The 13,384-nt window shown below is 35.9% G+C and overlaps 2 protein-coding genes across 3 annotated transcripts in view; both read right to left on the bottom strand.

The window, feature by feature from the left end:
• Positions 1–3,127, bottom strand: part of LOC148913684 (uncharacterized) — a 169,897-nt gene extending 166,770 nt beyond the window's left edge. Inside the window, exon 1 of one of the 2 annotated variants that reach the window (XM_089035183.1) lies at positions 2,249–3,127. The gene's annotated coding sequence lies outside the window, so the exon portion shown is untranslated. Of the gene's footprint in view, positions 1–2,244 lie in introns of both variants that reach the window. The other variant, XM_089035178.1, reaches the window with a different exon arrangement.
• A 4,214-nt stretch (positions 3,128–7,341) lies between these two features.
• On the bottom strand, positions 7,342–12,568 carry LOC148913700 (uncharacterized; the record flags this gene model as incomplete). The annotated part of the gene is given in 8 exon segments (XM_089035500.1): positions 7,342–7,432; positions 7,892–7,922; positions 8,154–8,300; positions 8,649–8,723; positions 9,034–9,108; positions 9,555–9,830; positions 11,989–12,363; positions 12,461–12,568. Coding segments are annotated over 8 exon segments (1,143 nt in total), but the record flags the coding sequence as incomplete, so codon positions are not given.
• Positions 12,569–13,384: the final 816 nt, after the last annotated feature.

Below are 13,384 nucleotides of genomic sequence, written 5' to 3' on the forward strand. Positions count from 1 at the left end.
AGAGAGTAGAGTTTAGAGAGTAGAGAAGAGTAGTTAGATAGGATAGTTAGAGTATGTTAGTAGTAGTTAGCCATGTTAGAGAGAGATAGATAAGTTAGTAGCAGAGTAGAGTAGATAGTAGTAGAGAGAGTTAGAGCAATATAGAAGAGTAGAGTAGAGCGAGAGAGTAGAGAGCAGTAGAGAGATATAGAGTTAGTAGTAGTAGGAGGTAGTTTCTAGATAAAGTAGATTAAAGTCGATAAAGAGAAGTAGATAAAGTAGATAAAAGTAGATTTAAAGTAGATTAAGTAGTAAGATAAAGTAGATAAAGTAGATAAGTAGATAAAGTAGATAAAGTAGATAAAGTAGATAAAGTAGAATAAAGTAGAATTAAAGTAGATAAAGTAGAATAAAGTAGATAAAGCTAGTAGATAAAGTAGATAAGTCGCTAAATGTTAGATATGTAAAAGATAAAATAGATAAAATGAGATAACAATAGATAAAATAGATAAAATAGATAAAGTATAAATGACATGCGTGTCATTTATCTGTCAGAGTTTTGGACCTAATCCAATCACATGCAATGGGAAAATGTAAAACATTTCATTTTCAAAATACACGAGACCCAATCATTACCACAGCAAGACCAAAATTCTTTATTCAGCAATGCCACACAATAAATAGATAACGCGGGCCGAAACATCATGGCTTTCGAAGTGATATGGGCTTGTTGTTTATATTCCGGTTCATGCCCTTTCCCTTTGAAGAAAGCAGCTTGACGTCAGTAGTGTTGATATCTGTGACAATATGGAAATAAGACACTCTTACGACTTACGCCCTAAGTATTTCTTGGAAAACGCTAAAAAAAAAAATGAAACTGAGCTTGAAACTGAGGTTAGAACTTGCGAAAAATGATTAAACGAAATAAGCAGAACATTATAAAAAGCGATCTGAGCTTCGTATTCATGCATGCGTTCGTTTCCGCATCGCTATAAATTGTATTCATAATTCACATTGATAGCAGCCAAGACTAAATGTCTAGAACATTTATACTCGATTTCTTTACTGTTTTCCACATATGCTAAACTTACTGAAGTGTTTAAAACGGTATTAAGCTCTGTGTCGAAAATAATGATGTACTGAAGTAAACTTCTTTCGATGTATCCATGTTATTAGTACTCAGTTTGGGTCAGAATTATGAGCCGTGAAAAATATGTCTTGACACAACTTGAAAACAATCATGTAGAGTTGATTTGGCCAAGGAAATATAACAAGGTTAGCAGTAAATCTTGAAAAATATAAAGACCTGAAGAAGATAAAAAGTTTCTTTGGAAATCTGATTTTGTTTTGAAATGTAAACTACATAGTACGAAGCGAAACGTCTAGAAAGGATAATGTAGCCAAAACGTAAACAATGTTTGAGAAGATGAGTTAGTAGCATACAGAAGACGGCTGAAATTCACCAAAAATATCCTTTTAAATATAATATATATTGGCAATAGCATAACATTACTATAATATAACAATATTGCGGTATTTTTATTCAACATTATGCGAGAGATAGATCATAGTATCAGGATTTTTTTGTTTTCGTAGATCCTTCTATAATTCTGAGAACCGCGTATTGAGTTGCGTCCGGGGGATACATCGGAGAACCAAAGCGGGTTGAAGTACAGGTAGCCCAAGCTTAGTTTCTGTGGTGTCATGTTATAAGAAAATGTATGGGGATTCGTCAAAAATTTCAATAAAATAATTGAAACGTGAAATAAAGCCTCTAAATTTTACCCCATCATTGAGAAATAGCACTTCTTTCGATCTGAGTGGTTATTTCTGGTTCGAAAGGTAAACTTGACTAACTTATTAAAGGAAAGTAATCGCTAACAAAGCGACGCCGGCGCTGCTTGGCACGGATAGTGCAGCGGTAAACAACTCGAATACTCAGAACGTACAGCTGATTCAAACCAGAAAGACCGTTGGTTGGAAAGGACGTTTACTTTTAAAGATAAGTGAACACTATTTAGTATCCATTTAGAAACAAACATATATCAATTCAATTAGAAATCTACGAATAACTGAAACAATCACACATATTTAAAACCCAATCCGTCTGTCCTAGCGCCCTTGGTTTACTTGTATATAATACATTTTTATGACAGTCACGTGCTTGCCTATTTAAGTTGCAGGCGATTGACATGTGATATCACATGAATGTATAATAATGATGAAAAGGTAAATTATACACCGTGAAAAGATGAAAAAACTTACTGACGTTTCGGACGCTAGTCCTTCGTCGGAGTAAAAGAGAAAGAAGTGGTAGAAAGGAGTGTATATATGATAGAATAAGACAAAAGAAACCAATGAGAGCAAGGTAGGCTCACACTAGTTTTTAGCTAGTTATATCTTTGAATGTATAATAAGCGTCGGGGACTCCCCCGTAGATCTAGATCTGTTTAATTAAGCGATCTTTGCACGCATCATATTGTAAATATACAAGTAAAAGCTTGCAAAATACCTGATTTTATGACCAAGAAAGTAACAAAGAACCTTCCGAACACCTTCAGTAGCAGAACATGCAAAGTAAATGTCTTGAAAAGCAATAAAAATATCATATTAAACCCTGCGTTGAATTCGAACATCATACTGCTGTTTCGTGTACGATTTATTGAATTCTTGGAAAGCTAATTATACATCAATGATGCGATTGTCACGCATAATAACGGCTTTAAAACAAAAACCGCGAAAAGATGCGTTTCCATATCCAGAATGGCCTACTATCAATAATCGTAAAGCATTTATTTTTAACAAAATTTAGCTGAACTATAAAGCTGCAATGCGGCGACCGTCACTTAGATTATAATAACATTGTAACACAACGACCAGAAAATATGTATTTGTTTATGCTTCTATCTTACTGTGTTAACTTTGTAGCATTTATTTACTATGACAGAACTAGGTGTTTGTTTGCAGCTCCGATCACGATCACAATGTACATGTTTCGTGCTATAAGTAAAAGTTTCAGATTAATGTGAAGTTTAAGACTAGCAATATTTTCAATAAAATAAACTTATAATTTGTCTCACGCATGGGGGTCGTTAGAGTGTATCCCGCCGTGACTCTTATATACTTTCGATATACTTGTATTTATATTTGAAACGGCCATAATTTTATATATATATATACACTCGATTGCAGAAACGTTGTAGTATACATTTATACAAATATCTAATTTATTCAGTATATCTAATGAGATGCATAATGCAAAATAACCATTTCCAACGCTTAAAAACAACTGATTTGTAATCTGTACGATCTAATAGACAAGAAAAAAATATTTTGACAGTCATTGAATGAAACAAACAATAAATAAAGCGATTTTTCTGTTTTGCATATCATTAAATATACTGAATAAATTAGATATATGTATAAATGTATACTGCAACGTTTCTGCAATCGAGTGTATATATATATATATATATATAAATATATATTTGTTTGAGAAGAAAAAGTCAAGACAACCCCAAGACAGCTTGGCCCAAAATAGCAAAACAAAAGCCCCCACCTCCCCCCACACACAAAAAACAAATCTTCAAACCCAATAAAAGACTAAAAACTGCTGTCAACGATCAATAACCAATAAAAAACCACCCCCTCGAATAATTGCCCACAAAAAAAAAACAAAAATATCTATACTACTCAAGGAAACTCCGAGTTCTCTCAAACCCATCAACACTAAAACTACACCAAACTAAACTCCCCTCGCCACCAAGATTGCCCCCTATTCCCACAAAATTGGCTCCATACATCCAATCTCTAAGTTTTCCCCCCATAAAAAAAAAGAAAACAACAAGCTACGATACCGCCACCTCTAAAAATAAACTACATAACCACCATTCTATACTTAAATAAACATCTAACACACCATATATAATCCAGTAACTTAAACATCGCAAGCCTTTCCCTACAAGAACCCAAAGAAAAATAGATAAATATCAGAACAAAGCTAATAATAAACGAAACTATTGTCGCAACCATCAATGACTGTAAAACATACAGAACAATACAAAACGAACAAATCATGAATCTATTTATCACAAAAGAAAATAAGTTGATGAAAATGCAAAAATTACTGACAAACACAAAAAAACGCAAACAAAAGAGAGGGTGGGTGCCTACCGTAGTCTGGTTCGTTTGGGGCGTGGCCGCGTGTTGGACACAACACCGGAAAACTACACGACCAACACACCGAGTATGTACATAAACACTACTCGTACGGACCACACCTGAGCACAAGACGAGAAAAAGGACGACAGCACAACGAGAGCACCGTGCGTGAGAAACAGACTGATCACGCGGGAGAAGTAAGACACGGAGAACACACTAAACAAACGAATTACTAAAAAACTCAAACGAAGCGAAAAGCAAAACCCGGCTGGGGACGGAGACGACAACAGACACCACTATCAACACACAACAACATACACGAACACACAAACAACACCACCCACACAAACGACTAAACTTGATTAAATAAATATAAAAATCTATCAAATATTAGTAGTGCAAAAGCTCTCGAAATAAAACTGGTCTTTAAAAGTGGCATGTATGAGCTCCAGAAACTTAATGGTAGTTTACTTATCACCACTAACTAGATCAGAGGTAGAGTGCACGCACTTAAACCGTGAACATTAAATAGTACTAATTAGTACTATTTCATACAGAATCCTTTTTTTTTCCTATTGTTTAATTATCACTATTTAGTGCTAAAAATTAGTTAAAAATTAATTGTAATTTCTATTTCTTTTTCTTTTATTTATTTATTTCTCAAAAGTACTAAACCAACTATAATTTGTTATATAAATTTCTCATATATTGTAGTTTTCCTTTATTTTGCTCTTTTTTTTAATTATTATTATTATTATTATTATTATTATTATTATCATTTTTTATTTTTTTTATTTTTATTTTTTTGTTATTTTTTTTCTTCTAAATTGTCTACGGTTTCTCATTCTCTTCGTTCTTTTTATCTTGTTTATTTTCCTCCCTTTTTATTTCTCTTTTATATCCTTTCATAGATTGGCTCATTATTTTCTTGACTTGTTAGGCCTTGAATTTCAGCATATTCTGTGTCTTTATATTCCGGTGGGAAAATAGCTCTTGGTAGTTCTTCAGTCCGTTTGAAATCATCCAGTTCAGTATAAATAATTTGCCCGGGACGCTAGACATACACATGGACCAAAAATGATGTCTAATTTATATGGATATTAAATATTTTTTAGACATGTATTCATTAGTGAAATACTTGAGTGAGTGATATATTATTATATTCAATTCCAGCAAAATCCAATCCATCCCAGTCAAATCCAAACCATCCCAGCCACATTCAATCCATCTCAGTCACATCCAATCCATCCCAGACACATCCAATCCATCCCAGACACATCCAATCCATCCCAGTCACATTCAATCCATCCCAGTCACATCCAAACCATCCCAGTCACATTCAATCCATCTCAGTCAAATCCAATCCATCCCAGTCACATCCAATCCATCTCAGTCACATCCAATCTATCCCAGTCACATCCAATCCATCTCAGTCTCATCCAATCAATCTCAGTCACATCCAATCTATCCCAGTCACATTCAATCCATCTCAGTCACATCCAATCCATCTTAGTCACATCCAATCTATCCCAGTCACATCCAATCCATCTCAGTCACATCTAATCCATCCCAGTCACATACAATCTATCCCAGTCACATTCAATCCATCCTAGTCACATCCAATCTATACCAGACACATCCAATCCATTCCAGACACATCCAATCCATTCCAGTCCCATCAAATCCATTCCAGTCACATCCAATCCATCCCAGTTCCATCAAATCCATCTCAGTCACAACCAACCTATCCCAGTCACATCCAATCCATCTCAGTCACAACCAACCTATCCCAGTCACATCCAATCCATTTCAGTCACAACCAACCTATCCCAGTCACATCCAATCCATCCCAGTCACATCCAATCCATCCCAGTCACATTCAATCCATCTCAGTCATATCCAATCCATCTCAGTCACATCCAATCCATATCAGTCACATCCAATCCATCCCAGACACATGCAATATATCTCAGTCACATTCAATCTATCCCAGTCACATCCAATCCATCTCAGTCACATCCAATCCATCACAGTCACATCCAATCTATCCCAGTCACATTCAATCCATCTCAGTCACATCCAATCCATCTTAGTCACATCCAATCTATCCCAGTCACATCCAATCCATCTCAGTCACATCTAATCCATCCCAGTCAAATTCAATCTATCCCAGTCACATCCAATCCATCTCAGTCACATCCAATCCATCCCAGTCAAATTCAATCCATCCCAGACACATCCAATCCATCTCAGTCACATACAATCTATCCCAGTCACATTCAATCCATCCTAGTCACATCCAATCTATACCAGACACATCCAATCCATTCCAGACACATCCAATCCATTCCAGTCCCATCAAATCCATTCCAGTCACATCCAATCCATCCCAGTTCCATCAAATCCATCTCAGTCACAACCAATCTATCCCAGTCACATCCAATCCATCCCAGTCACATCCAACCCATCCTAGTCACATTCAATCCATCTCAGTCATATCCAATCCATCTCAGTCATATCCAATCCATCACAGTCACATCCAATCTATATAGTCATATCCAATCCATCCAAGTCACATCCAATTCATATCAGTCACATCCGATCTATCCCAGTCACATCCAATCCATCTCAGTCCCATCCAATCCATCCCAGTCATACCAATCCATCCCAGTCACATCCAATCCATCCCAGTCACATTCAATCCATCCCACTCACATTCAATCCATCTCAGTCACGTCCAATCCATCCCAGACACATCCAATACTTCCCAGAAACATCAAATCCATTCCAGTCCCATCAAAGCCATTCCAGTCACATTCAATCCATCCCAGTCCCATCAAAGCCATCCCAGTCACATCCAATCCATCCCAGTCACATTCAATCCATCTCAGTCACATCCAATCCATCCCAGACACATCCAATCCATCTCAGTCACATCCAATCTATTTCAGTCGCATCGAAGGAAACATCCACTCCATGTCCATCATATATGCATTTCATCTCAGTCACATGCATTTCATCTCAGTCATGATGACATACAATCAATTAAAGGCTCAATAATTTCCACAAGCATTTGATAATCTTACGCGTTTTTGATATACCTAAACCTTAAATGTACGTCAACATAATTCGAAGGCATTACCCTTTTCTTGCTTTTATCCACCTGGGCGTATATGGGTATTTCATCTCCTTGTTTCTTGTTTTCAATGAATCATCAATTTGTGCATAGATTGGGATTTTACTCTCGTCTTTTTCATTTATGATAGATGGGTATCTATCAATTCTGTTCTGCCTAATTAGCAATAAATATATAGTTTTTATGCCTTAAAACTATTTTAAAGATCTAGAGCTAAATTTTAGTCGGTACGCAATGGAACTATAAAAGAACAAGGTGTCTACTAGTATAATCAACGACTGGGTTTCAATTTTTCCCAAGCAGGATGACCTTCGATAACAGGGAACTTTTTATTAGAAAATTGTAAGTTATCCGATTATAAAAGTGGTAATTTAACCGTAAAATGTGGAGTCATCCTGCAGTGCAGACCTGCTCGCATATCTTGTCACAGGCTCTTTAATTTGTAGAACTTGAATATCAAAGTCTAAGCCATTAATTATTGTTAATTGATATTTGTATAATACAAGTTTTGCGTCGTGAATTCGCACTGAGAAGAAAAACTCACGTAAAGGTCTTCTGACCCAGGTCATGTTTCTCTCATTTTTAGTATTAATGCGCCCGATAATTGATACTTACTTATTAACACTCTTATTGGACGCCTCATCTCCTACAAAATATATCGTTATATATGGTATTTGTATTAATATGCAGTATAGTATATTTATGTTATTATGTGAAGTGAAACGACAGAGTTGATGGAGACTCGGGGACGTTAATCAGTTTGCGGCACAATCATTTGCTTCGCGCCAAGTGGCAAATAAGGCGTCAACGTTCCTTCGCCAACGAGCTCTGTCGATTGCGACACAATGAAATGACTTTATTCGTAACACATACTTACTTTTCTTTGATATGCATTTCTTGTTGGCAACGATAAATGAAATTATTCCAAGTGCTATCGCTATCAGCAATCCTACGGCAATTACTCCTCCTACGATTGGTGTTAGACTGTTACGTTTCCTTCTAGGTATTACAACCTGAGTAAAGGCTTGACAAGAAATAGTAATGTTCTTACTCATTTAAGCAATTTCATATAACATACTATACCTGAGTATGTTATTTTTTCTTTTAAGTCGACAGATTGCCCAGAATCATGTCTTGTTTTTCGAATTTGAAATGCAAACGGACTCTTTTTTCCCCGACAGTCTACACTAGGCATTCTTGCTCACTCATACTCGGCTCTTTCTCTCCTTCTCTTTTCCTCGCTCGTTCTGTCCCTCTCTCTCTGTTTTTTATTTTTTATTTTTAATATTATTTTCTCTCTCTTTTCTATCGACGCCACACTAAATGATCATGTCGACTTATAAAGAAAGTGTTACAAAATCATCTAGTATACCCTGTTTAGTGACTTTTGTTTGTCCTGAGTACGAGGTTGACTTTTTTCCATTTTTCCTGTAGACACTGGGAGATACTGTTGAAATTTAAAAGAACAAATAAAGAAAAAAAATCAAAACCCATTCACCATGTACCCAAGCCGTATGATGCGTTCATTGATTTATCCTTCCGGCCATGCATCCTTTCCTCCAACCATTCACCTTTCAGTCTATAGATCTATCTATTCATCCATCCATCCTTTTAAAACAGCCAATCCATCTATCCCTCTCTCTCTCTCTCTCTTTCAGTTCTGTCGCTCTTCCTTTCTGTTTTATCATTTCTTTCTCTTTACTATGATGCCATTCCAATGCCGTTCAAAGAAAGTGTTACAAAATCATCTAGTGTACCCTGTTTAGTGACTTTTGCTGTTCCTGGGTACGTGGTTGGTTTCTTTCCATTTTCTCTGTCTATACTCGAGGACACTGTTGAAATGTCAGTAAAAAAAAAAAGGAAATTTGCGAAAATTATTCACTATTTATATGTACCCAAGGCTGCATTCATTGATTTATCCTTCAAGCCATGCATCCTACCTCCCATTCATTCACCCATCAACCTATAGATCCAATTATTCATCCATCCGTCCTTTTTAAATAGCCAATCCATCCATTCATCCATCCATTCATCCATGCATCCATCCATGCATCCATCCATGCATCCATCCATGCATCCATCCATGCATCCATCCATGCATGCATGCATCCATCCATCCATCCATCCATCCATCCATCCATCCATCCATCCATCCATCCATCCATCCATCCATCCAAAACCTGATAAAATTTCTATTAAGGTTATTGCTATGATCAAAATTATTTGAATGTATATTAAACCATCATTAATGAATATTTATAGATAAATACTTTCTTACTCAGTTGCGTGACATTAATAAAATGTTCATCCTCCCCAACTTCATTTTCTGCTTGACATCTGTATTCTCCATAATAACTGCTATCTTTGGTTACGAAAGTCAACACGCTTTTTTCTGTTTTGTTATCTATTCCTGAAACAATCTGGCTTCCACGTGGACCATACCATGTGATTCGTGGAAAAGGTTGTCCTGTTGCTACGCAGTGTAGGCTTATATTCTCCCCTATGAAACAGGCAGCTGTCCTAATTGAATTTTCAATGTCAATCTGTGGCTTAACTATAAGAAAAAGATGACGTTTATATTTAATTGGGGTAGCATATAATTTACATAAATTATATAATCCTAAACAAATAACATGGGCATTCCGGTAATTATAATTATACATGATGTGGTGTAAAATAATATCTGATTTTTTATATGCAAAATATAATCACTTTTTCTGCAAAGTCGTAATATTCGTACCCTGTCGTGTGGCCTCTTGGAATATGCTATATTTAGAACCACCGTCATAAACACTATTTTAATATACTTATTACACAATACAGCTATTTCGGCTTCCATAGTCACAGGTTCCTCGTTTGGGTTGTTACTAGCGCGACATTCATACCCTCCACTTTGATTTGCTGTGATGTTGTTTATTCTCAGTGTAGCTTTTCCTTCTTGTGACAGAGTCAAAAGACACTATTTCGGACAGTAATTATTTAGTCATAAATCTATATTTTAATTAGGAATGCCTCGTGTACACATAGGAATGTAATTCTTTAGTTAACTGTTTGCGTGGAAAATGCGTAAGCAAGAAATAATTTCCGTACGTAATTACATTACAGTGAGTCATGCCTAGGTTTGGCGCTTGTTTACGTAAGTTCGTGTTTGGGACATCCTGTTTGCGCCTAGGGCGTGCAACATTGCATAGGATGTGTAAGGTCTTAAGAATGCAGGTTTTTCCATAAAAATAGGCCCAAACTAAGCTTAAATCAGTGTAGTAAAAGTTCTTGAAGACGTTGCACATATCAAGACAAGGAATTCTCTACGATGTAAAGGTATGAATCTTTGAAGCCTTTTACACTTATACCTAGGATAGATTTAGGACAAATCTATGTTAATATCGTTAACTAGTCGTTATATTTTATAGCTTAGATTTTCTACATATTTGTTAAGCATTCGTTTCATGTTGTAGTAATTCTAGTCGCATTAGCGCGTAATTTAGTACAAAGTTATTCACGCAGTAGTAATTTAGTAATCACGCTGAGTGTATCTTGTCTTTTAAACTCTTTAAAACGTTTACTATAGGATCGCTACCGCCTTACTCGCTTGTTTAACCTTTTTACTACGATAAATAGCCTTAACTGCGGGATAAAAGACCTTTTCTTTCCAACCTTTAATTTGTTCGCTACTTAAACTCTACACTCAAGGTCATTGTCGCGACCGCGTGTTCAGTAAACCGTGTAATTCTTAGTTGTTCATAAACAAAGGTTAAAATACTTACCTAAAGCCATAGTTAACCTCTAGTCAATTTTTCCTATTGCTTTTTCCATTGGTTTAGTTCATTTTAAACGGTTTACCGACTTGTACATTAAACTTTGCAACCTAGTAATTTTCACTCGCGTATTGTAAACACTGCTAATCAGTATGCAATATTCAAATTACCTGTGACGTAATTTACGTATTTCCGTTTCTATTTATATCTAGCAAAACTGTATTTTATTCATAACTTTTAGCTATTTAGATAAGCTACAAATTTATTTTATCTCATTGTAAATATTTTTCTTGTTTTCATTAGAGATATCCTGTAATCTTGTTCCCGTTTTTTTTCGAGTATTGTAAAGTTGTGTGAATTTTTCAATAAATTCTTTTGTCAAAACCACTTGCAATCTGATTCATAGCTGAGCGCCTTGCCGCCGGTTACATTCTCCTTCTCCTTCTCTAATGATATTGCCTAGAGGCATTCTTATCCACGTGACATTGGGTGTTGGATTCCCAGTAGCAGAACAGTTTATTTCCAGGGTATCTCTCTCGATCAGTCTTATTTTTGATGTATTTGTCGTTGGTATTGTTATTTTAGGTCTTGCTAAACGACGAAAATAAATTTAAAGCGACTATATCCAGTTTATTGGTTATTGTTTTATAAGTATTGTTATTAATTGATTATTGCTTCCTAATTATTGTTGATAAAAGAAATAAAAAAATATGAAAAAAAAACAACAACAACATGAAACTGAAAGCATAGTGGAAAACGCAGAGATGGCTTTTTCATTCTAATGTTGCGCACATGGGTTTTAATAGCCTTCGGAATTGTTTATCTCTCTTGTTCGCTGTATAAATTTGATTAGTTTAGCTAATGTGTTTTTCATCCCGTCACTTCCCTTCCCATCCCGCCCCATCCCGTCCTGTCCCGTCCCGTCCCGTTCTTCCTATCAAGTAGTTAGCAACTTACTTGTGACAACAAGCTTTACTTTACTTCTGACCGGGTCCTTTTTTGTTAGCATCAGGGTACATCCATAGGTACTGCTATCATCTACTGTAACATTCTGTATGACAAGGGTAGCATTGGTTTCTAAGCTGACACGAGTAGGACTAAGGAATCGTTTTGGACAGGTTTTGTTATTGATAGTCCACTGTTTTTGAAGAAAAACGAGTTCATAGCCAATTATCGATTCCGAATTATTTGGCCCATAAAATGACCATATTGGTGAGAATTCTTGAAAGTTATTTTTCCTGTTATCTACTATGTAGTCCCAGACAAAACGTCCAGTTTTCCCAACAGATACGTACAACACACTTGGCGGTACCTTAGTAAACCGGGCCTGCCCTGTGGTTATATAAATTATAGTAGATAAACGGCGTTAAACAGCGTTTTTGGTGTTCATGACTGTAATTCGTAAAGATATAATGCATTATTGGCCTACCTTTTGCGATGTGCACAATTGGGACGACGGTCATTAGTAGCGCAAATATCAGTATTTTGATAAAGAAACTCATATTTATCCTCAGCTAAGGTTATCGTAAATATAAAAGGGTACTTTATTGATGTATTAAAGTATTATGAAACGAAAATTTTTATGCACATAAAAATAATTTTCGAAAATGAAATATTTCGTTACTCTTAGGCATAAATGTGGTTTAATTAACAAAGCCCTGTAAACACTCGCAATGTTTTGTTGTGCGGCTTATTCCGTAATTTCAATGGCGATTTTACTGCGACAGATCAAAACCAAGTCGTCGCAAAGTCGAATTTTACGAATGAAAATCGTGGAGATTTGCAACTAATGTTTCGTTTGTTCGTTCGTTCATTCATTCATTTCTTTATTCTTTTTTTTTTTTTACCTTTTTTATTTTGAATAATAATTGGTGCGAGCCGTCAGGCGAGCAGCGACAGTAATCTTGGATTTTCCGTGTCCCATAAGCCAACAAAAATCTCGATTTTGAAAGTTCTTTCATTTGGCACCCCCGCGACTGGAATTTCAGGGTCAATTTCTTTTTTCACATGCCTGCCTCGTGGTAGTGTTTGATCGCGCGGGATCTCTTTCACGTAACTTGTTGGGCCCCCAACAGCTTCAACTTCAGGGACAAATATTTTTTTCCGCGTGCTCATCTATAATATTTATCTCACAAACGATTTAGGGACATTTTAACGGGAAAGCAAAGCTTAATGCAGTATCAAGCCATGAAAGAATGGAACGATCTGAGTGAAACACTTAAAATAATTTAAGCATTAATTTAGGTGTGGCAGGTAATAAGATATCTTGAAGTAAAATACAGGGATGTATCTGGGTCCTTTCTTAACTCTGACTGCTCTGGGTATACTCAAAACCACAGAGAAGATAAATATG

The sequence above is a fragment of the Actinia tenebrosa genome, unplaced genomic scaffold (genome assembly GCF_029948245.1).
Source record: "Actinia tenebrosa isolate PJP-AT-01 unplaced genomic scaffold, QUT_ActTen_1.0 PGA_scaffold0__85_contigs__length_37466705, whole genome shotgun sequence".
Classification (NCBI taxonomy): Eukaryota; Metazoa; Cnidaria; class Anthozoa; order Actiniaria; family Actiniidae; genus Actinia; species Actinia tenebrosa.